This window comes from Loxodonta africana, chromosome 18 (assembly GCF_030014295.1).
Source record: "Loxodonta africana isolate mLoxAfr1 chromosome 18, mLoxAfr1.hap2, whole genome shotgun sequence".
NCBI lineage: Eukaryota > Metazoa > Chordata > Mammalia > Proboscidea > Elephantidae > Loxodonta > Loxodonta africana.
Window position 1 is genome coordinate 36,504,046 of NC_087359.1, and position 24,439 is coordinate 36,528,484.

The window sequence follows — 24,439 nt, forward strand, 5'->3', positions numbered from 1 at the left end:
CAGTGGCAGATTAGAGATAGCAAAACAGATAACAAGTGAACTTAAAGATGGATCAATAGAAATTATCCATCTGAAGAACAAGGAGATAAAAAGATAAAGAAAAACGAACAGAGCCTTAGAGACTTGTAGGACAACATCAGGGGTACTCAAAAAAAAAAAAAAAAACCATTGCCATTGAGTCGATTCTGACTCATAGCAACCCTGAAGGACAGAGTAGAACTGTCCCATAGGGTTTCCAAGGAGCACCTGATGGATTCAAACTGCCGACCTTTGATTAGCAGCCATAGGTCTTAACCACTGTACCACCACGGTTTCCTCAGGGGTACCAGCATACACATAATGGGAATCCTAGAGGGTAGAAGAGAGAGGAAGGCACAGAAAAAAGTTTGAAGAAATAATGACTGAAAAGTTCCAAAATTTGATGAGAAACATTAATCAACAGCTCTAAGAAACTCAGCGAACCCCAAGTAGAATAAACACAAGGATATCCACACCTAGACACTTCAGAGCCAAACTACTGAAAGCCAAAAATAGAGACATTTGAAAGCAACAAGAGAAAAACAACTCATCACATGCAAGAGAAGAACATACAAATAATGAGTGACTTATCAGAAACAGTGGAGGCCAGGCAGTACTATGACATACTCAAAGTACTAAAAGAAAAAAAACTGCCAACTAAGAATTCTATATCTAGCAAAACTGTCTTTAAAAAAATTAAGCCAAAATAGACATTCCCAGATAAACAAAAACTGAGAGAATTTCTTGGTTGCAAATGTGCCTTACAAGAAATACTAAAGGAAGTCTTTCAGATTGAAAGGAAATAAACGTCAAATGGTAACTCAAAACTACAGAAACTGATAAATGAAGTGCACCAGAAATAGTAAATATGTAGGTATATCTAAACCCCCAAAAATGGAACTCATTGCCATCGAGTCAATGCCAATTCATAGCAACTCTATAGGACAGAGTAGAGCTGCCCCATAGGATTTCTAAGGCTGTAACCTTTACAGAAGATGACTGCCACATCTTTCTCTGGTGGAGCGGCTGTTGGGTTTGAACCACTGACCTTTCACTTAGCAGCTGAGCACTTAACCACTGTGCCACGAGGGCTCCTTAGGTATATCTTAAAGACTATGTGATTATGATTTTCTCATCTCTCAAACTTTTTAAACACATAAGATTATACAAAGCAATAATTATAACACCATATTGTTGGGTTTATAACACATACATATGCAAGTAATACATATGCAAGTATAGCTTAAAGCAGGAAAAGGTGATACATTGGAGGAAAATGTGTTTTGTGGGAATTAAGTTATTCTGAAAATGATTGTGATAAATTTAGATTGTGTGTGGCTTGTTAATCCATAGAACAATCTGTAAGAAAATACCTAAAAAAAATTAACAGAGGAATAGAAATGGCACACTTAACATAAAAAAGACAGTTACTATGCAAACAGAACACTCCACCCAATGACTACAGAATAGGCATTCTTTTTAAGCACTCTTGGAACATTCCCCAGGATAGACCGTAGCTTGGGTCACAGAACAAGTCTTGATTTAAGAAGACTGACATCATACAAAGTATGTTCTCTGAGTTAAATTCGAGATCTACAACAGAGCAAAATCAGTGAAAACCCCCAGAAATTAGAAATTATTTTGAAATTAAGCAACACACTTCTGAATAACCCATGGGTTAAAACACACACACACAGGGAAATTTCTGTATTTTGAACTGAATGAAAAAACCATGTCCAAATCTATGGAATGTAGCTAAAACAGTAATTACAGAGAAATTTATAGCTTTGAATGTCTATATCAGAAAAAACAGTCTCAAATCAACAACATAAGCTGCAGCATTAAGAAAAAGAAGCAGCTAAGCCCAAAGCAATATAAATAAACCCTTATATTTATGGTCAATTCATTTCTGACAAATAGCTAAAATAATTCAATGACGAAAGTATGATAGTCTTTTTAATAAATTATACAGGGACATTCAGATACCCCAAGCCAAAAAAAAAAAAAATCTTAGACCCTTAATTCACACCATATACAAAAATTAACTCAAATGGAGCAGAGACCTAAATGTAAGAGCTAAAACTAAAATTTCCTGGGGGAAAACTTCATGATCTTGGTTAACCAAAGAGTTCTCAGATACACAAAGAGCACAAGCTATAAAAGAAAGAGCTGGTAAATTGGACTGCATTAAAATTAAAAACTTTTGTGCTTCAGAAAGCACCATTAAGAAAATGAAAAGACACAGACCAGGAGAAAATATTTGAAAATCATACATCTGATAAAAAAAATATTTGTATCAAGAATAAATTTCAGTAATAAGAAGACAAAAAAGCCAATTAAAAAACAGGCTAAAGACTTGGGTAGACATTCCTTTAAGGAAGAAGTGTGAATGGTTAATAACTTAGTGACAAGGTCTTACAAGGTCATTAGTCATCAGGGGATTGCATAATAAAACCACAATGTGATTCTACTGTATACTCACTGAAATGGTTATAATAAAGAGCAATACCAACTTTTGCAAGGATGTGGAGAAACTGGAACTTTCATATATTGCAGCTGGGAATGTAAAATGTACATTTTGGTAGTCTCACAGAAAGTTCAACCTACTCTGTTGTTAGCTTCCATTGTGTCAGCTTGAACGAATGGCAACCTTGTTACAACAGAACAAACATGGCCCAGTCCTGCATCATCCTCCAGTCACCAGAATGTTCAGGTTCATCGTTGCAGCTACTATGCCATTCCATCTCACCAAGGGTCTTTCACACTCCTGTTGGCCCTCTACTTCACCAAACATCATGTTCTGTAGCAATTGATCTCTCCTAATGATTTTTGAAATGATCAAAGTTAAGACCTTGGCTGCTAACCAAAACGTCGGCAATTTAAATCCACCAGCTGCTCCTTGAAAATTGCGTGGGGCAGTTCTGCTCTGTCCTATAGCATCACTTTGAGGCAGAATCGACTAGATGGCAGTGGGTTTGGTTTTGATTTGGTTAGTGATCAAAACAAGTGAGTTGGACAATGTTCTGTTGTGATCCATAAGGTTCCATAGGCTGATTTTCAGAAATAGCTTACCTGAAGAACACCAAGGTCACAAGATAATTATGAGCCCAAGAGACAGAAAGGGCCACATGAACTAGAGACTTACATCATCCTGAGACCAGAAGAACTAGGTGGTGCCTGGTCACAACCGATGACTGCCCTGACAGGGACCACAACAGAGAACCCCTGAGGGAGCAGGAGAACAGTGGGTTGCAGACCCCAAATTCTCATAAAAAGACCAGACTTAATGGTCTGACTGAGACTAGAAGAATCCCGGCAGTCATGGTCCCCTAACCTTCTGTTGGCCTGAGACCGGAACCATTCCCGAAGACAACTCATCAGACATGGAATGGACTGGACAACGCGTTGGAGAGAGATGGTGATGAGGAGTGAGCTACATGTATCAGGTGGACACTTGAGACTGTGTTGGCATCTCCTGTCTGGAGGGGAGATGGGAGGGTAAAGAGGGTTAGAAACTGGCAAAATGGTCACGAAAGGAGAGACTGGAAGGAGGGAGTGGGCTTACTCATTGTGGGGAGAGTAAATGGGAGTATGTAGTAAGGTGTATATAAGTTTATATGTGAGAGACTGACTTGATTTGTAAACTTTCACTTAAAGCACAATAAAAATTATTAAAAATAAAAAGAAATTGCTTACCAGCCTTTCTTTGTAGTCTCTCTTAGCCTGGGAGCTCTGTTGAAACCTGTCCATGATGGGTGACCCTGCTGGTATTTGAAATACCAGTGACATAGTTTCCAGCATCATAGCAACACACAAGCCACCGCAATGTGACAAACTGACAGACGAGTGGTGGATAAACTTATTATTAAAAAAACCCAAAACCAAACCTGTTGCCATCAAGTTGATGCCAACTCATAGTGACCCTAATAGGACAGAGTAGAACTGCCCCATATGGTTTCCAAGGCTGTAAATCTTTATGAAAGCAGACTGCCACATCTTTCTCCCACAGAGCAGCTGGTCAGCTTGAACCACTGACCTTTTGATTAGCAGCCAAGTACTTACCCACTGTGCCACTGGGGCTCCTGACTTAGTATAAAACCTAGCAATTCCATTCCTAGAAACCTAGACAAAAGAAATGAAAACATGTCCACACAAAGACTTAAGAGATCTATCAGCCAAACATAATGTACAGATAGTGTTTGGATCCTAATTTAAACAAACAATTTGGACAAAGGCACTCATGAGATAATAGGGAAAAATTCAACACAGACAGGGTATCAGATGGTATTAAAGAATTATTGATTTTGTTGGGTGTAATAATGCTATGGTTGTGTTTTTTTAAATGTCCCTATCAGAAATATGTACTGAAATATTTACAGGTGAAATAATATGTCTAGAATTTGCTTTAAAATACTAGAACATAAACAGGAGGAATGGATGAAACAAAAATTCCAGGATATTAATAAATATCAAAGCCTAATGACAGTATATGTGGGTTCTCTATACTATTTACCCTTCTTTTGTGTGAAATCTTTCATGATACTAAATTTAAAAAACTGAGAACTTGACCACTATGGAAAAAGAGCTTTTAAGAAATTCATAAAGGAAAGTGGGTAGCAGTATTTCATAACTCAGTTTATTTAAGCCCAGTACCAGTCCGTCCTCCGTATACCTTGCAAACATCCAGTTCTTTCCTTACTGCCATGCAAAAGGTTACCTTGGATAGAGATTTAAGTGAAAGAGCAGAGACAAAACTTGGGGTCTTCTTTTTTGACCAGATGATGGCAGGTACTAGCTAGCTTTCTGGTATTCCTGGATTTGCAAAATGCATGTAGCTCTTCTAGAGCACACATATGTAGTGTGCTCTTAATAGCTATTAACATTTCCAAATGTGAATCAAGCACTACCCCGCCCATGCAAATTCTCACACACAGTACAGCCTTTCTCCTATGTGAATGACATCTGCTTCTTCCTGAATGTGAAAGGTTTCAGGATATACAACTGCTTTTATCTGGGGCATGGGAATTTTACAGTTCTTACATATGCAAACATGTTTAATCAGGATGGTGTGTAGTATACTAAGGATGTGTTCTGATTTTGTTCGTTTTTTATTTTCTCCTTTTTCCATTTTTCAGTACATGTACTAGCCTTAGCAAGTTCTGTTCCAAACTCAGACACCTTGACTTGGCTTCCTGTACATCAATAACAAACATGTCTCTAAAAGCTCTAAGGTAACTTTCTTATAATAAGCATGTTCAATAATCAGAAAAAATGCATTTTTTTAAATAACTGAAATGAAGTTGAAATTAAGGCATCTATGTTTTGTTTTTTTTTTTTAATGTTTTCTGAATATGCACTGTAGTTCAGAATAGATCTTTTATCTTACTGCTTGCCTAAGTTACAGGACACCTCTAGATGAAATGACTGACTAGGATTTCTGAAAAAAAGTAGTACAAAATAGTACAGTTATACATGAAGGACTAGGTTTTTCTGATAGCTTTTTTTTTTTTTTTAAAGTACACATCAGCATAGTGATTAAAACAGAGTTTAGGAGTCAGATTATTAACCAGGTACCTTGAGCATATGTAACCCTTCTGAGCTTTTCCTCATCATCTCGTATGGCTATTTTTGGGGTTAAACAAGATAATATTAGACTGAACCATATAAAGTTGCCAATATTTGACAGTTTGGTCATATAAAAATGGCTCAACATAATGTATATAAAGTATTGAACATGTTACCTGGCATATAGTAACCATTGCCATCGAGTCGATTCCAGCTCATAGCAACCCTACAGGACAGTAGAACTGCCTTACAAGCTTTTAACCACTGTGCCACCAGGGCTCTAGTAAAAAAAATAAAAATAAAAATAAGCACTCAGTAAATGTTAATTATTTTAATGTTAATGTGTGTTTTAAAGTATATTACAGAAAGTTTATCTTAAAAAGAGGGTGAAATGTTCATTCTCTTTAGAACCTTATCTTTTAATCAGCCTTTTATAACGGATTATGGTCCCGTGTATTGGTTCCATTTATGCATAGTAAGGATTTTTTAAAAATGTAAGCTATTACAATATTCAGTTTAAAAAAAGAATATAGATATAGTTAAGTATAAGTTATCTAGAAGCACTACTTCTAGATCTTCCTTGTGAATATTGAGCACATATTTAGAACAATTTTTTATAGTTTACAAGATATTTTTATATATGATCTCATTTATGTAAAAAACTTATGCAGTAGATAAGACAGACATTTTACAGATGAAAAAAATCTGGATTACGTTTTCAAGTGCCAGGTACTGTGATCCAACCATGGTATTCAATCAAATAAGGTATTATTGCTGCCCTTAAGTTGCTCGGTATCTAGTGGGAGAAAAAAAAACAAACTCTAAACATGTCATCATATTACTTTGTAATAATAGTAGCAAGTACATCGATTTTGGGAGAATACAGAAATAGTACCTTGGCTAATCTTGGACTAAGGGAGGTCTAGACAGGCTTCCTAAAGTGATTTGCTTGAGGTCACACCGTTAATGTTAAGGAACAAAGGACCTAGATCTCCTGAATATTATTACATATTTAAAACAATTTAAGCAATGTTTTCCAAAGAATGTCATAGAAAGCTTGGAATTCTTTTATGTCCCAAGTGTGAAACTAAACTAATAAGAGCAGAAAGGGTAAAAGTGAAGCTAGTATTTGATAAAAGGCAGAAGTTGAACACAAGATATTCTAAAGTCAGCTTACAGAAATAATACTCTAGAAACATCACAGAGAAGGAAATATATAGATCCTTTGTAATCTATTTAAATAAAAGTTTAAAAGTCCTTATTATTACTTTGATAAGTAAAAGAATTAATTGATAGGGAATCTGGATTTGAATCTGAACTCTTTACTAATTATACTCTGAGCTTAAACAAGTCATTTAATTTTATTCCGTATCTACAGACATTGAGATACATGATCAGTGCAAAAAGGATACAAATATATTTTGAAAAGTATAAAGCTCCATAAAAATCTAACACATCTGAAAAACAATATTATGCTTTGTGCTAACTGGTTAAATTGAATTTGAAATGACCTCACTAGTGATGTAGCACACATGAACACCACATTGGTGAATTAGCTTTTCTTTTTGCTGTAGAATTGCCTATATTCTAAATCTATATTAAGTATGTATGTTCTTGTGGGAAAGAATGGGCCTGTATCCATTCCTTGCTAAATGGCCAATAAAATGAAACTTCAGTGCCTTTGGAATTGAATTTAGTCATACGTTTGTCTCATTTTGTTTTATCCTAAGTGAGGGATGTCCACTGTTGGAGCAACTGAACATTTCCTGGTGTGATCAAGTAACCAAGGATGGCATACAAGCACTAGTGAAAGGCTGTGGGAGTCTCAAGGCCTTATTCTTGAAAGGCTGCACACAGGTAATACTCCATATAGTGCTTGTGAAAGTCAGAGGAGCCTTGAGTTCAGGGTCAGCAGCCCCAAGGCTTGAGAGAAATGTTAGTTGTATATTATTGACCAAAGACACATGATTACTGAAAATTATTTTCCTTGGAATAAAAGAATATAAGAAGAATTAACATCTGATTCAAAATGAATATCTCCTTGCAGAATTGATTTTTAGAGAGAGGCGAGGTGAGTAGATAGAAATCACACTGAGCATACACCATAGGCGAGAAGGGTTTCCTGCAATTTTATCTGTACTGAAAAGAAAACCTGCTATGTTGTTACTGCCTGAGACTTTCAACTATAGGCAAGGAAAGCAGTCTTGGCAATTTCCATTAGTTGTTTAACCACCAGAAGTTTGTCTGAAATGTGCCAAGTACATAGCTACCTACATTTTACAGTGTGGATGTTTATTTCCTGCCCGTCGCATTACAAATCCAACATAGTTTGTCGTTAAAAATGTTATTTTCTCGGTATTTTACAGTGAAAAGGGGGAACTGACTAGGTAGCATCTGAAAGGAAATGATGAAGAGTGGATTTAGAAGTGATTGACAACATAGGGCTAGATTTTTATTTTATCAATGGTTTCTCAGATTTCATGCTTTGGTTTCCATTAAAAATGTCCTCATTCTTTTGCCGTGGTAGAAGGGGCCCATTATTTAAAGCGGGGCTTTGGAAGTCTGCCGGCCTTAAAACCACAGCTCGAGCTTCTGGTTATTTATGGGGTCCTGGAAAACATTGACTGGAGTGTGTCATTATAATCAATTAGTTGCCATCTGTTCCTAGCACTGTGAGCATGGCACTGATCTTCCAGCAGCAGATAAACACTGTGGATTCCTTTCTCAGCTCCTGTGCCCCAAAATTTGTTTTTAAAACACTTTATAGGAGGTATAAAAATATGAAAATTGTTATACCCTTCATAATTCCTCAGCAAAAATACTACGAGGCATATTTAATTTATCAGAAGCAAAATCCATAAACAATAGGCAGTGTTGATTTAATCTTTTCCTTAATTTGGTGGTAATAATATGATTTTTATATGGTCAGAACTGATGAAAAAACTGATAGCCATAGTAATGTTTCTGGCTCATTGTTCCTTTTGAAATTTGGTTGGCTATAGTTAGACTGTATTGATGAAAGTATTAATTCTGAAATATTTCTCCTTTAAAACCATGTCAGTGATTTTTTTTTCTCTCTTTTTTATCTTTCTAGCTAGAAGATGAAGCTCTCAAGTACATAGGTGCACACTGCCCTGAACTGGTGACTTTGAACTTGCAGACTTGCTTAGTAAGCAGTCATTCCCATGACTATACTGTATTAGTAATTCATTTCAGTAGTATTATTGTAAGAGTTTCAGTCAGTAAGACCAGTGGTTTTTCCACTGAAACCCTTGGGGACACAGTAGACACACAAACGACTCTTTACCTGCTTGACAGTAGCCATGTCTAGGGTCTTTGACATAGATGAGATAAACAGTATGGTAGGTAGATAAGACAGAGCTAACTGTAACTTCACCCCTTTCTTTTCTGCTTAAGAACACTATCTACTTTTTAAAAATAAATCCTTCACAAACTCTAGTATTTAAAATATTTTGGTAACAAATTATTTGCAATCATACTTTATAATTGATTAAGATGTGTCAGTGTGTCACAACCCTACTCTTGGGAACTACTGATCTAAACAGATGGCAAGCAAACTAAAACCAAAAAACTAAACCTATTACCCTTGAGTCGGATTCCAATTCATAACAACCCTCTAGGACGGTATAGAACTGCCGCATAGGGTTTTCAAGGCTGTAAATCTTTACGGAAGCAGGCTGCCACATCTTTCACCCATGGAGTGGCTGGTGGATATGAATCGCTGACCTTTTAGTTAGCAGCCTAGCACTTAACCACTGCGCCACCAGGGCTTCTTGGCAAGCGAGCTATACCCTTTAAATGATTGTCAGGTAGCGTTACTAGTTAGCATTTGGCTTTGTTCAGTCCATACACTTTTTTTGTTTACCCCCAAGCCTGTACATTTTACTCAGAGAACTTGCTGGAACTACTCAAGGGGCCCAAAACATTGGCAGTAAACGTTTAGCTTTTCTTTCTTGCCTTGAACGTTACCTGTGGGTGAGAGCCTCTCATTGCAATGAAAAAAAGTTGATAAGGGTTTTTCTTGTTTGGGCTAAGCCTTCTGCTTATACCTTCCCCTTTTTATTTGATCACTTGAAACTTGAGAGCGTAGTGGTTATTTAGTTTAAGGGTTATATATAATACCAGTACCAGTTACTTTCAAGTCACCTCCAACACATGGCCACCTCATGTGTATCAGAGTAGAACTGTGTTCCACAGGGTTTTCAGTGGCTGATTTTTCAGAAGTAGATCACCTGGCCTTTCTTCCAAGGCGCCTCTGGGTGAATTCAAACCTTCATTTTGTTTAGCAGCCAAACATGTTAACTGTTTGCACCACCCAGGGGAAGAAAAAAACCCTTTGCCATTCAGTTAATTGTGACTCGTGATGAGTGCATGTGTCACAGAGTAGAACTGCTTCATAGGATTGTCTTGGCTGTAATCTTTATGGAAGCAGATCATCAGGCTTCGAACCACCAGCCTTTAACCTTTAGGTTAGTAGTGGAGTGAAAACTATTTGTGCCATCCAGGGACCTTTGCACCACCAGGGACTGTGATATATAAAGGTCCATGTGTTATGCAATTTAAGTGACCTGTCCTTTTGGCCCTTGAGGGATGGTGCTGATAATGAGCTGCTTAGGAGGCACCTGGAGATTGATTTAAAGGAGTGGCATTCCTTCTTATTAATTCTGATCACCATAAATATTACTACCAAAATTTGCCTAATGTCATTTATGGGACTGAAATACATGCCTCTAGATAGGAAGTTGTCCATGGGTAATGCCAATGGTTAAGTGCTTGACTACTAGCCAAAAGGTTGTTGGTTCGTATCCTCCCAGAGGTGCCTCAGGAGACAGGCCTGGTGACCTGCTTCCAAAAGGTTACAGCCTTGAAAACACCATGGAGCAGTTCTACTCTGCACACATGAGGTTGCCATGAGTCGGAATCAACTCAGTGGCAACTAACAGTAACAACAGAGAGGAAGCACAACTGTTGTAAACATAATCTTACATCATCTTGCAGTACTAGAAAAAACTTAACTTGAACATCTTCAGATGATATGATTAATTTTTATTTTATGTACATGTATATATATGAATTTATATAAATGACACACTATCTATATAAGGAGCCCTGGTGGCACAGTGGTTAAGAGCTTGGCTGCTAACCGAAAGGTCGGCAGTTCAAATCCTCCAGCTGCTCCTTGGAAACCCTGTGGGACAGTTCTGTTCTGTCCCGTAGGGTCGCTGTGCGCTGGAATCGACATTGATATACACCATGCACACACATATTGCATATGTGCATGCACACACACACAAATACATACATCCCATTTTCAGGTTTAGTTTGGTTTCTTTTACTTTTCAGCAGGCAGGAATCACAGTTGGTAAGCATAAAGAACTAGTTCTGTCATATATATTTTATTGTTTTCCTTCACCCAAATCTTAGTACACAAGTCATTCCTTCCCTACAGTGTGATGAATGATTCTCAACATGCATGAGACTTCATGTTGCTGCCCAAAATTATTGAAGTGACTTAAGCACATTCTTCAATCTCTTCTTCTTAAAAGTAATTTTTTTTTTAATTGTACTTTAGGTGAAAGATTACAGCTTAATTTCCTTTACAAAAATTTATTTGTGTGACCCTAGTTGCAACCCCCATAATGTGACAGCACACTCCCCCTTACCACCCCGGATTTCCCATGTCCATTCACCCAGCTCCTATTCCTTTCTGTCTTCTCATCCCTCCTCCAGACAGGAGCTGCCCATTTAGTCTTGCGTATCTACTTGAACTAAGAAGCACACTCTTCACAAGTGTTATTTTATGTTTTATAGCCCAATCTAATCTTTGTCTGAAGAGTTGGCTCCTGGAATGGTTTAAAAGTAAAATTTTAGTAAATTTTACTATATTTAATATTTAGGTTAAAGTATTGGCAGTGTGACTTCCCTCATCATTCTTCCTCCGTAATGTTATAGACTTTAAAACATAAGAAGAAAAAGGCAGCAGGGCCCTATAATGCTTTTCTCATACTGTGTGGCATAAGGCCTGCTGACCTGCATGCTTATTGATTGCTGCTTCTCCCTTTACCTCTCGGTTATCCCTGTCTAGTCGCATTCGTTTTGCACTTTTTCAGGTACTTCCACGTGTGTGTGTGCTTCATTGGTATCTGTTTTATATTTATATTTTGGTTGCATGATACTGAGAACATGCTGATGTAAGCCGTGAATGTTTAAAGTTTGGGTTTTTGTTTTTGTTTTCAGTTATCCTTGAAACCTAAGGGGATACTGTTTGATTAAACAGAAATGACAGGAGAGCTTTATTCTGAGGCCTATACAAAATCAGTGAATCATGCAGGACAAATAAAAGTGCTCGTAGTATCCAACGTATTAAGAGGTTTATATGTAATATCTTTTAATGTGTGTTCTTTTTTCATTTTAAAATATTTAAAGCATATACAAAAATGTATTTTGTTTGGATACAACTGTTCATCCCCATAAAATAGGATGTTCTTTACATTATAAAACTAAAATATAGGAATAAAATGGATGCTCTGGCTGATACAGGAATGCAATTGTTTCATTTTTTTCTCTAACTTATCAGTATCAATTTAAACTTGTAAGTATATTTTTACTATTAAAATGCTGCTTTTATTACCTGTATTCTAGACAAGGATTCTACTTTTAAAACACATACATACAAAAAAATTTTTTTTAATCAATTAGCTGAGCCTACGCTGTGATGCACCCTGTGCTATTTCCAGTCCCATTAAGTTAATGGGCCCCATTACAGCTTCTTGCCTCTACACCAGATACAGATTCTCTTGGAGGCTAAATCAAAAGGAACTGAAAGGAAGAAACAAAGTGCAGTCATCTTCTTTTAGGTCTGCTACATGACTAATGGTAAACCTGCCCTGATTTCTTTTTGGTGCTTGTTTTCACAGATGTAATATTTTTCCTCTTATTTCTGCTGAGTTACTAAAATCTATGGTTTTTTTGCTCTTGTTTTTTAGCAAATCACAGATGAAGGTCTCATTACTATATGCAGAGGGTGCCATAAATTACAGTCCCTCTGTGCCTCCGGCTGCTCCAACATCACAGATGCCATCCTGAATGCTCTAGGTCAGAACTGCCCACGGCTTAGGTAAACATTTTTTGTTTAGCTCAAAAAATAAGGAAAAGGAACAGAAGCCTCCCATCCATATTTATTCCTTGGGTCCTTGAAATTTTAAGGTAGACACTATCAGGTGACTTGTTTCAACTGCCCATCTACGTCCATTGTACCTTATTTGATTACATGTAATTGGTATGAACCAAGGGGTAGCAATCCCTGTATTCTACTTGTTGCAATTCATACTAAAGAAAAACAGTGTTTTATTTCATTAGTGAAGGAAGTAAAGGCATTTTCTCTTACTACTGCTTTCATAGATTTCATGTATTTCACCTTGTGGTCATTTATATTGTAGTAATGATGCCAATCGACAGCACTGGGTTGGGTTTAATGATGCCAAAAAACCAACCCTGGTGGCACAGTGGTTAAGAGCTACAGCTGCTAACCAAAAGGTCGGCAGTTCGGATCCACCAAGCGCTCCTTAGAAACCCTATGTGGCAGTTCTACCCTGTCCTATGGGGTCTCTATGAGTCGGACTCGACTCGAGGGCAACAAGTTTTTTTTGGTTTAATGATGCCAGGTACGTGGGTTTTTTTTTTGTATGTGCCATTGAGCCAATTCCAACTCATAGCAACTCTACAGGACTGAGTAGAACTGTGCCATAGAGTTTCCTAGGCAGTAATGGAGCAGGTCGCCAGATTTTCTTCTCTCATGGAGCAGCTGGTGAATTTGAACCACCAGCCTTTGGTTAGCAGCTAAGCATTTAACGGTTGTGCCACCAGGGCTCTTTGCCAGGTACATAACAATGGGGTATTTAAAAAGAAAGAAAAAAAAAAAAACGTACAGGAGGATCTTTTGTGCTGGTGATCTTTTAGTAAAATAATTTTTTTTTTTTTTTTTTTAACTAATACTAAGCCTTATTTCTCTATGGCTCTTCAATATGGTATTGGCTGAATATTTATGAAGAATGCTGTGTAGCATGCACATGATTTCAATCCCATATTGATTCTGATTCTGTAGGAACACAACATACTATTTTGTAATGAGTAGGGATGATTCCCGTATACCTTTTTGTCTTTTAAAACTAAATTTATGTAGTATTTATTACAATAAAACCTGCAAACCCTGGAAACCGTGTAAGGCGGAAATTCGTCAGAGAAGGAAAACTCAAATATTTTCCACTGAAATGAGCAACAGAAAAGTGATAAAGCTACATGCTGTCAAAGGTGGAAAACTTCCAAGACCTGGAAAAAAGAGGCAGTCCTTTCAAGTTCCAGCTCTCACAGCTTTCACTGTGTACGTCAGGCATTGTTTTAAGTACTTTATGAGCATTAATTCATTTAATCCTCATAACATGATATAACCATTATTTTCATCTCCATATTATAGATGAGGAAACCAAAGCACCAGGAGGTCAAGTAACTTCCTCAAGGTCTTATAGCTAGCTAGTAAGTGGAGGAGCAAGGATTTGAACTCCAGAGACCAAGAAACCATTTGTCTTACATGTAATAAGCATTGTAAACCAATAAAAGTTTCTAAAACTTTTTTTCATAATCACTTTGTCAGTGGGCCTAAACATAATTGTCTAAAGAAGCTTTGCCTACAGTGTGAAAACTCCTTAATAGAGCATAGACTTGTTGGTCACAATTAGTAATATCAAAGCCTAGAGTAGAGTACTTTTCTGGGGCTAAGAAAGTAACCATTCTACTCTAAAAATACTAAAATCAGTTGCCGTTGAGTCATGGCCACCCCATGCATGTCAGAGTAGAACTGTACTTCATAGGGTTTTCAGCAGCTGATTTTGTTGGAAGTAGATCACCAGGCCTTTCTTCCAGAGTGCGTCTGGGTAGACTCAAACGTCCAAACTTTCAGTAGGCCAAGTGCATTAAAAATGTTTGCACTACTCAGGGACTTCCTAAAAATATTACACCTTACCTTTTTTAAGAGAGGGGGTCTTCAGTTCTGTCCTCCTTTATAGTTCATTTTATTGTTAGACTGGAAAGGTTCTCAAATATGATACTTAACTAAAAACGTGTATTTCATTCGGATCATGCTTTCCCATTAGATATAACATTCATTTCTTACTGATTTTTAGTTGATAATGATTTCTTATAATTTAATCTTTTTCAACTTCTGTAGTAAGTAATTTGTAAGCAGACATGTAAGTGTTCTTTGGTATGGTTGTGCAGAAGTCACCAAACTTTTCATGGAAAAGAGCTACTTTTGATTCCCTGATCCTGTGGTTGGCATTTAGGTGGTGTTTAGCCGTTGTTGAATTCAGAAAGTGGCTGCCCGCTTAGTTTCCCTCTCCTTTGGGCCTCCCTGAGAATCTAAAGGAGGCAGGAAGCTTAAGGAGCAGGAAGCTTAAGTGTGTTTTTTATATATAAGTATGGAATTTCATATTTGGGACAGACCTTTAGTTAAGCAGCCCATAGCATCTTTAAGAAGCTGTTGAAATCTGAATGAACCTACATGGTAAAATAGGGAAAAAGAATAATTTACTTCAGCAACAGATTAACTGAAACAGAGTATTTATCTCCATTTCCTTTGTTTTCTAGGAGCAGGCTGCCCTCTGGGGGTGAGGAGTATGCCATCAAGAAGGCTTTTAAATGGCATTTCTCATGCATTTTGGCATTAACTACAAGCTTCCTTTATGTTCTTCTGTGTTCTTTGATTGCATCACCCTGAAATGTGGTGGTATTTACAGGACTCCTTTATGATGATCCCATGAAAGTGAACGGAGAGATCTATCTGTATATAGACTTGCTTAGCTGTTAATATCACTCTGTAGTATGTAGTCCTTAGGGAATAGGAGGTTGTTTTCTTAAATTCTTGCTGTTTTAATAAACTCAGTTTTCAGTGACCAAGGACTTGACTTGCACTTTTTTTTTTTTTTAACAGAATATTAGAAGTGGCAAGGTGTTCTCAATTAACAGATGTGGGCTTTACCACTCTAGCCAGGGTAAGTATTTTCTCCAGGCTCTATAGATTTATTTTGAATTTTTATTTCAGAAGAATGAGCACCAGGGGAGATGAGGAATGGCAGCATGAGACGTGGGTGAACCCCGCTACGGCCAGTGTTCCTAAGCATTCTCATGCTACTCTCTGAAAATGCACACATGCCTTGGAGAACATGCTGCTCTTTCATGAGACTTGATTCTCCACAATTTCATAAGATAATAAATTAAACTTAGAAGTGACTTCCTGGTGTTTTGTGAAAGAAGTAGTCAGTTTACTTAATTATTTGATATGTGTGTGGTGGATGAGACTGATGTTGAAAAAAACAAAAGCCTGGCCTTAAGTGGAGAGATTTTAAGGAATTTTCTATATTCTCCAGGATATTTTAATACTTAGAATGGTTTATAAATTATTGTATAATAGTATTTAAAATTATACTACTTTTGACCAATGTAATGAAACATGGGGAAGAACATTTGCTTTCAGGCAGACTAATGGAATGCCAGTTGGGTGGGGCCTGCACATGGCATAACTAAATGAGGACATAAAGCATGCCTTCCTCTCTCTCAAAGAAATAATTTTAATTAAATATAGTTGAAAGGATTCTCTATTAGCCCAGTATTAGCATTCAGCAAATTTATTCTCTTGGACTTATAAGATGTTAGATACTTTAAATATGGAGTACTTGAGAAATCCCACTGTGATCAAGGTCTTTTAAGGCGTGTTATTAATGGAATAAGACAGAGGAGACGTTAGAATGACAGCAACTCTGAAATTCATCAGTATATTTAATACTACCTCTTAGTTTTCTAGCCTTGAATTTTTCTCACGTTTTAAAATGTTTGCACTGTAATGTTTGGTTTTATACTTTGTAGAATTGCCATGAACTTGAAAAGATGGACCTGGAAGAGTGTGTCCAGGTAAGATTGTGGATTTTTACTCAAAAATATACTGTGATAGAAATATGTGTAATACATGCGTATCAGAATGTTCAAGTTTCTACTCTAGGGCACTGTGTGTAGTTCTTGTAGCACTGCTGAATCTCCACTCAGTGAAGTGCCCTCCAGACATACCAGGCAGGGGTGAAATGCTCATGGTATATGTTAAAGAAGTATAAAATCCAGACACCCTTTTAGCTCAGTAATGAAGTCACTCCTGAGGTTCATCCTTCAGCCAAAGATTGGACAGGCCCATAAAACAAAACAAGACCAAAGAGGCACACCAGCCCAGGGGCAAGGACTAGAAGGCAGGATGGGACAGGAAAGCTGGTAATAGTGAACCGAAGGTTGAGAAAGGGAGAGTGTTGACATGTCGTGGATTGGTAACCATGTCACAAGACAATATGTGTACTAATTGTTTAATGAGAAGCTAGTTCTGTAAACCTTCACCTAAAGTACAATAATAAAAAAGGCGTAAAAATGTTGTTGTTAGGTGCTGTCGAGTCAGTTCCAACTCATAGTGATCCTGTGTACAACCGAACAAAACACTGCCCTGTCCTGCTCCATCCTCACAGTCGGTGCTGTTTAAGCCCATTGTTGCAGCCACTGTGTCAGTCAATCTCCTTGAGGCTCGTCTTTTTCGCTGGCCCACTACTTTACCAAGCATGACTGACCTTCTCCAGGGACTGGTCCCTTCTGATAACTTGTCCAAAGTACATGAGACAAAGCCTCAGCATCCTTGCTTCTAAGGAGCATTCTGGCTGTACTTCCTCTAAGACGTTATTTGTTCATTCTTCTGGCTGTACTTCCTCCAAGATGTATTTGTTCATTCTTCTGGCAGTTCATGGTATATTCAATATTCTTTACCAACACCATAATTCAAAGGTATCAGTTCTTTGGTCTTCCTTATTCATTGTCCAGCTTTTGTATGCATATGAAGTGATTGAAAATACCATGGCTTGGGTCAGGTGCACCTTAGTCCTCAAAGTGACATCTTTGCTTTTTTACACTTTAAAGAGGCCTTTTGCATCAATGTTCCACTGCTATTCATATGGTTTTCACTGGCCAGTTTTTTTTAGAAGTAGATCACCAGGTCCTTCCTAGTCTGGTTTGATCTGGAAGCTCCACTGAAACCTGTCCACCATGGGTGACCCTGCTGGTATTTAAAATACCAGTGGCATTGCTTCCAGAATCACAGCAACACTTAAGCCACCACAGTACAACAAACTGACAGACGAGTGGTAGAAATGAAAATATGTGCCTTCAGTAAGATTGCCATTACAGAGAAAAAGGCCCAAATGTTCAGGCCATGAAGAAGATGTTTGAATGTTTCCCTTGACCTGGAGAGTTTTGATACTAGTAAATAAACAAAGTTCACCTAACTTGGTTTGTTTTCCTCTTTTTTAATCTAGCCAGTTTAGTGGCATGAAGTATTTTATGATTTTGATTTGGCATTTCCTTAATGACTAATGATGTTGAGCATCTTTTTATTTGTTTATTAACCATTTTGAAGGAGCCGTGGTTGCACAATGGTTAAGCGCTCAGCTGCTAACCAAAAGGTCGGCGGTTGGAACCCACCATCAGCTCCACCAGTGGTAGAAAAGACCTGGCAATCTGCTCCCATAAAGATTACAGCCTAGGAAGCCCTAGAGGGCAGTTTTACTCTGTCTTCTAGGGTCTCTATGAGTCAGAGTCGAGTTGACGGCCCAAAACAACAATTAACTATTTGCAGTCTTCTTTGGTGAAATGACTGTTCAAGTCCTTTGCCCATTTTTTGTTTGTTCTTCATTTTTTGTTTTCTTTTTTTTTTTTTTTTAATTCGTTTTTATTGTGCTTTAAGCGAAAGTTTACAAATCAGGTCAGTCTCTCATGTAAAAATTTACATACACCTTGCTTTACACTCCTAATTGCTCTCCCTCTAATGAGACAGCACAGTTCTTCCCTCTACTCTCTCTCCTCGTGTCCATTCGGGCAGCTTCTGACCCCCTCTGTCCTCTCATCTCCCCTCCAGACAGGAGATGCCATAGTCTCGTGTCCCTTGATCCAAGAAGCTCATTCTTCACCAGTATCATTTTCCATCTCATATTCCAGTCCAATCCCTGTCTGAAGAGTTGGCTTTGGGAATGGTTCCTGTCTTGGGCTATCAGGTCTGGGGACCATGGCCGCCGGGGTCCTTCTAGTCCCAGTCTGACCATTAAGGCTGGTCTTTTTATGAGAATTTGGGATCTGCATCCCACTGCTCTCCTGCTCCCTCAGGGGTTCTCTGTTGTGTTGTTCCCTGTCAGAGCAGTCATTGGTTGTAGCCAGGCACCATCTTGTTCTTCTGGTCTCAGCCTTTGCCCATTTTTTGATTAGATTTTTTTTGTTATTGAGTTGTAGGAGTTATTTATGTATTCTGGATATTAAATCATTATCAGATACATGATTCACAAATATTTTTTCCCATTTGCAACAGAATTTTTTTAATGGTAAAAATAAAGAAGGGAAGATACTTCTGGGACTATAAACCAAAAAAAGAAAACATTGCCTTTGAGTCAATTCTGACTCATAGTGATCCTGTAGGACAGAGTAGAACAGGGTTTCCAAGGCTAAAATCTTTACAGAAGCAGACTACCGCATCTTTCTCCCATAGAGCGGCTGGTGGGTTAGAACTACTGACCTTTTGGTTAGCAGCTGAATGCTTAACCACTGTGCCACCAGGGCTCCTCTCTGGGACTATAAAAAAACCAAAACCCATTGCCGTGGAGTCAATTCTGACTTACAGTGACCCTATAGGACAGAGTAGAACTGCCCTATAGGGTTTCCAGGGAGTGGCTGGTGGATTCAAACTGCCTACCTATTGGTTAGCAACCTGAGCACTTAACCATTGCTCCACCAGGGCTCCTCTGGACTGTAGAGGCCACTTTTTACTTTTTAATTGATTGCTGTCCAGACACTACTTAGCAGCTAACTAAAACATCCCTCCATCTCTTACACATGGCTGAGTGTCCTCTGTGCCCTTCCCAAAAGTCTTTGTCCTTCTGAGTGATGCACTTAACCTTTTCATGCCCCCTCCCTCCATTTCTTAGTACCTGTGAAGCTATGTGTAGTAAAAATTAATAATCTCAGCATTGGAGAAAATCTTGAAAAGAAACAGTGATTTACTTTTAGTCATAAGATAACTGTGAAAGACTTCCTACCTGGGTGTTCCAGACTCCAGTAGCCCCTTTCTACCATCCATGGGGAAAATAATTGCCACCCAAGTTATCAATTCTGAGTTGTTGCGTACTTTATAAATACAGGCCATATATCTAAAGATTTAAGAGTGTTCCTACATTAATTTTTTTTTTTTTTTCAAGAAACAGTATCTTATCATTCTTTTCTGTGTTGGTTCTAAGGAGGTAGGACAAAGTCCTCTGGGTGGGAGTTACAATGGGACAGATTTTGACTTATTTCAAAAACAGAAGAATTTGGAACAGGTCTGTCCAAAGATGAAGACCAAAGATGACTGGATGTGTTTATGCCTAGTGTGGGTGAATTCTTACAGAACAGGTTCTCAATCTTAAGATTCTGTTATTTGATGATTGATTATCGGGGGGGCCAGGATAGAAATATAGTCAGGAATGAGGGTAGGACCTATGATTTTATTTGAAAATATACCTAAAATAAACTTTTTTGTTTCTCTCAGATAACAGATAGCACGTTAATCCAACTTTCTATACACTGTCCTCGTCTTCAAGTGTTGGTGAGTTTGACTTTGAAAGTTTCATGTGTTTATTGGATTTAATCAAAATTATCATTAGTTATAGTTAGCTCTTGCTTTCTTCTTAGTGTCTGGCTACAGTTTTGGGAAGGGATCTTTCTCAAATTGTCAACTTAAAGAGAACCAAGGGAGGACCTAAGTGAAGAGTGAAGCAGAGATAGGAATTAGGAATATTCTGTGTTTTCTATACTAATGCTTGGAGACTGAAAACTGATGTGGAGAGTGTGAGTTCCCCCCCGCCCCATGAAATACACCCCAACCTGAATGATCCTTAAATTCCCAGAGACCCAGGGCATGAGATGGCCCAAAATACAATTTGCTTTACCTTGTTACCAAATATTCGTATAAAACAAAACCAACTAAGGCTTCAGTAAAGGGAGTTCTGTTTTCTGCTCCTTCCAGTGACACTATAGGAATGCATTTCAATCAGCTATTCTGTATCTTTTTTGGGGTTTATTCTGTATCCAGACTTTTGAGTGTTTGTTGGCACCATAATGTACAAGATGGAGTCAATCATTCTGAGTGTCACATGAAGGAACCAAAGATTTAAAGAAAATTGATGAAATAGGACTAGAAGAGATTATGTAAAGAGATGGCCACACCTAGTAGCTGTAAGAATCATCTTTAGTCAGTGAACTGTGGGCACGCCCCTGTACCGGGGATTCAATACTTAGTCTAAATTCCAGAAAATTTTGTGCAGGAAAAGTTGGAGCCCCACTAGTTCCTTTAGAAGGAGCCTTGGTGGTATTTTTTTTTTTTTTTGGTGGTATAGTGGTTAAGTGCTTGGCTGCTAACCTAAAGGCTGGCAGTTTAAACCCAACAGCGGGTCCATGGGAGAAAAGACCTGGCGATCTGCTTCCATAAAGATTACAGCCAAGAAAACCCTGTGGGGAAGTTCTACTCTGTCTTATAGGGCCGCTATGAGTTGAATTGACTCAACAACACACAACAGCAACAGTACTATAGAAAAGAAAAATGTTAACTTTTATTTTTTTATAATTTATAATTTTTAAGGCTGTCTTACTTGTTTGTGAACTATCTCACAGTCATTACATGAATTCACAAAATATACTCAGAATCACACACAGAAAAGGTCCAGCATTGATTGCCAAAAGTAGAACCCCAGAATTCTACTTTGCTTTCTTTTTTCCACCAAATGGATCTAGTTATGGCTCCATATTCATCAAAATCAAACTAGAAAGGTATCTCTTCTGATTTAACATAACACAGACTTCTTGCTAGAGGAATGCCATAAAATATTTCAGCGTCCTTCCTTGCTCTGTTTGGCTGCAGAGTCTGTCTCACTGTGAGCTGATCACAGACGATGGAATTCGTCACCTGGGAAATGGGGCCTGCGCCCATGACCAGCTGGAAGTGATTGAGCTGGACAACTGCCCACTAATCACAGATGCATCCCTGGAGCACTTGAAGAGTTGTCACAGCCTCGAGCGGATAGAACTTTATGACTGCCAGCAAATCACACGGGCTGGAATCAAGAGACTCAGGGTAAAGATGGCTGCGTCACTCTCTAGTTCTGGTGTTTTCAGCACTTTTTCTTTTTTTGTTTCTTTTCTTTTTTCTCTTCCAGATTTAGATTCCTGGGATTTTTGTCTTTACTTAGACATTTAGCAAGGAGAGAAAAATGGAAAACAAACCTAAAGGTAGATAGTTCTAGCTGTGATTCAGATGGAAATTTCTTATGATATATAGGGCTTAATAACATCCCCAAGTCAAAAAAAAAGCACATGCCAAGAAAGAAGGAAATAACATAAAGAAGATATTTGGTTAAGTGGGATTTGAGAGTTTAGTGTGTATTTCCTTTTACATCAAATCAAACCCTTTTCCTGGCCTTTTTTTTGTGTGTTTTAAGACAACAAATGGATCAAGTAGATTTTTACCTTTGCTTTTGCCCCATCCTTCATACTGGAGAGATCCATGCTCAGCGAAAAGGGTTGTAGAAGGCTGGATGACTCTGTGTTTAGATCATTCAGTTCAGCAGACATTTACTGGAGCATCTACTTCACACCTGCTGTGGGGAAGGCACTGTGCTTAGTTAGGCCCTTAGCACCGACCTCTGAAAAATCCACAGTAGTCGTGTGATCCCAGAGCACATAAAGGAGCACCAAGCCTCATCTTGAGTTCCACTTGGCCTCCGTTCCTCCTCTCACCTCAAACGTAAAAGACAGCGCTAACTACAATGGGAAAGCCATATTTCTTCCACACCAAAAGAGAAGAGTCACAGGTCAACCAGACCCTCATATATGACCTACTTACACTAGGGTTCCTGGACCTGCCAGGCTGTCAAGAATCTCTTCAGTCTCTGAATTCCCAGGAGTCTTTAACTGGTTCTTCAAGTCACTTAGCACTGTTTCACTTTGATTTAGGTATTTATATGCATGTATAAACTATACTCCCTAAGAGCAGGTTCCTCATCTTGACCATCTTTGTACTCCTCTTATTTACAACTAGCACTGTGCCTTGAATATAGTAGGTATTCAGAAACTATTTATCTAGTAAAGACTAGAAGCATGTTATTAAAAGAGGATAATGAGTTTTTTTAAATAGAGAAAACATTGTCTACAATGACGTGGAAAAAGATAATTTAAGCTTTCATAGTTTCTTTCAAGTTGTGTCTTTATCCTCTGTAAATCTCTTTGGAATAGGTGTGATATTTTCCCCCAGTTTTATAATTATGGAACCAGGTATCAAACAAAGTTATATGAGCTTGATTTAGTCATTTAGAATAACTTGGCATGGTACAAAGTAGAGCGCAGGCCTCTCAACTACCTGACCGTTGCCCAGCCTCTGCCCTGCTTTCATGTCTATTCATCCCCTTGGTGGTTTTTCTGAAAAGCAACATTGCTCTTTTTTTGAAACCCTCTCTCTTAGTAATGTTTCTGTCTTGTTTCAGACCCATTTACCCAATATTAAAGTCCACGCCTACTTCGCACCTGTCACTCCACCCCCATCAGTAGGGGGCAGCAGACAGCGCTTCTGCAGATGCTGCATCATCCTATGACAATGGAGGTGGTCAACCTTGGTGAACTGAGTATTTAATGACACTTCTAGAGTTACTGTGGAGTCTCTCCAGTGGAAGCGACCCCAGCGTTCTGGGCAAAGGGTTACAAAGTGAGGGCAATGTCCAGATCCCCAGAACCACACATACGTACACATACATACCCTCACCCCCTTCCACTCTAGCTCTGTGACCATGGGACTGAAGTCCGTGCTGGTTTATTTATCAAGTGGATTGGTAAAACTTGACCATTCCTGTTGGACGTACCCAGAAGAAAATCATAGGCCAAGGTAGAGGGAAGGGGGCATTCCAGCAAACCCAGTGTTACTGCTACTGCATTTTCTTTATTTTGTTGAGGGATTTCTGGGATTTTGGAACAACAGCTGCAGTCCTCCAGGGTCAAGGAAAGCATGGAAAAACAAGATATGATGTATCCAGGGACCAGAGAGAAATTTCTTTGCATCCTAGAAATGGCAGCCATCCACTGTAAAATGACCGCAGAGCTTTTGTGCTTCGTTGTTCCCATGCCAACATGCTAAGCATGCTCACAAAGAAGGCCCATCCATTCCTCCTGTGTTTTAATATTTGGCCCAGAGGTTTCTTAAATGGTTGCATTGAAATCACTGTGGTCCAAATGTGATTACTTATTCACTCAAATTGTCACTCTCCAGCACACTTGTGTACCTGTCTTCCATTCTCTGTTGCTCCCTCCTGCACTGTTGCTCAGTCTGCACCTATTCAGTCTGCTTACTCACATTCAATTGTTACTCTTTTGCTGTTGTTGTGTTTACAGTTTGCATTTTGGATGATTAGTTGGGGTTACCAGACATTTTTAAAAGAGACATATTCAATAAATATTTTTTTAATTCTAAATTTTACCACTAGGGGATCTTGCCTGAATCTTTGCCAGTCTGAAGGGAAACCAACAAAAGCAAGAAAGATTATGAGAAAAAATTTGAGCTAAAACTATTTTGATGAAAACAAACTTCACTTTCTGGTTCCTATTAGATCTTGTGATATATGATATATGCATGATATGCCCATTATTCTCTCAAACTCCACTAAGAATAAGGAAAGAGAGAAATGCATTGTTAGTA

The 24,439-nt window shown here is 38.3% G+C and overlaps 1 protein-coding gene across 4 annotated transcripts in view; it reads left to right on the top strand.

Moving 5' to 3' along the window:
- Positions 1-24,106, top strand: part of FBXL20 (F-box and leucine rich repeat protein 20) — a 97,794-nt gene extending 73,688 nt beyond the window's left edge. For all 4 annotated transcript variants that reach the window (XM_064271131.1, XM_064271133.1, XM_064271132.1 and 1 more), the window contains 9 exons: positions 5,154-5,249; positions 7,314-7,440; positions 8,678-8,752; positions 12,591-12,721; positions 15,590-15,650; positions 16,522-16,566; positions 20,252-20,308; positions 21,620-21,832; positions 23,238-24,106. In XM_064271131.1, the coding sequence (XP_064127201.1) occupies positions 5,154-5,249; positions 7,314-7,440; positions 8,678-8,752; positions 12,591-12,721; positions 15,590-15,650; positions 16,522-16,566; positions 20,252-20,308; positions 21,620-21,832; positions 23,238-23,345 (913 nt within the window). In that variant the 3' untranslated portion in view covers positions 23,346-24,106. The remainder of the gene's footprint in view (positions 1-5,153; positions 5,250-7,313; positions 7,441-8,677; positions 8,753-12,590; positions 12,722-15,589; positions 15,651-16,521; positions 16,567-20,251; positions 20,309-21,619; positions 21,833-23,237) is intronic.
- Positions 24,107-24,439: the final 333 nt, after the last annotated feature.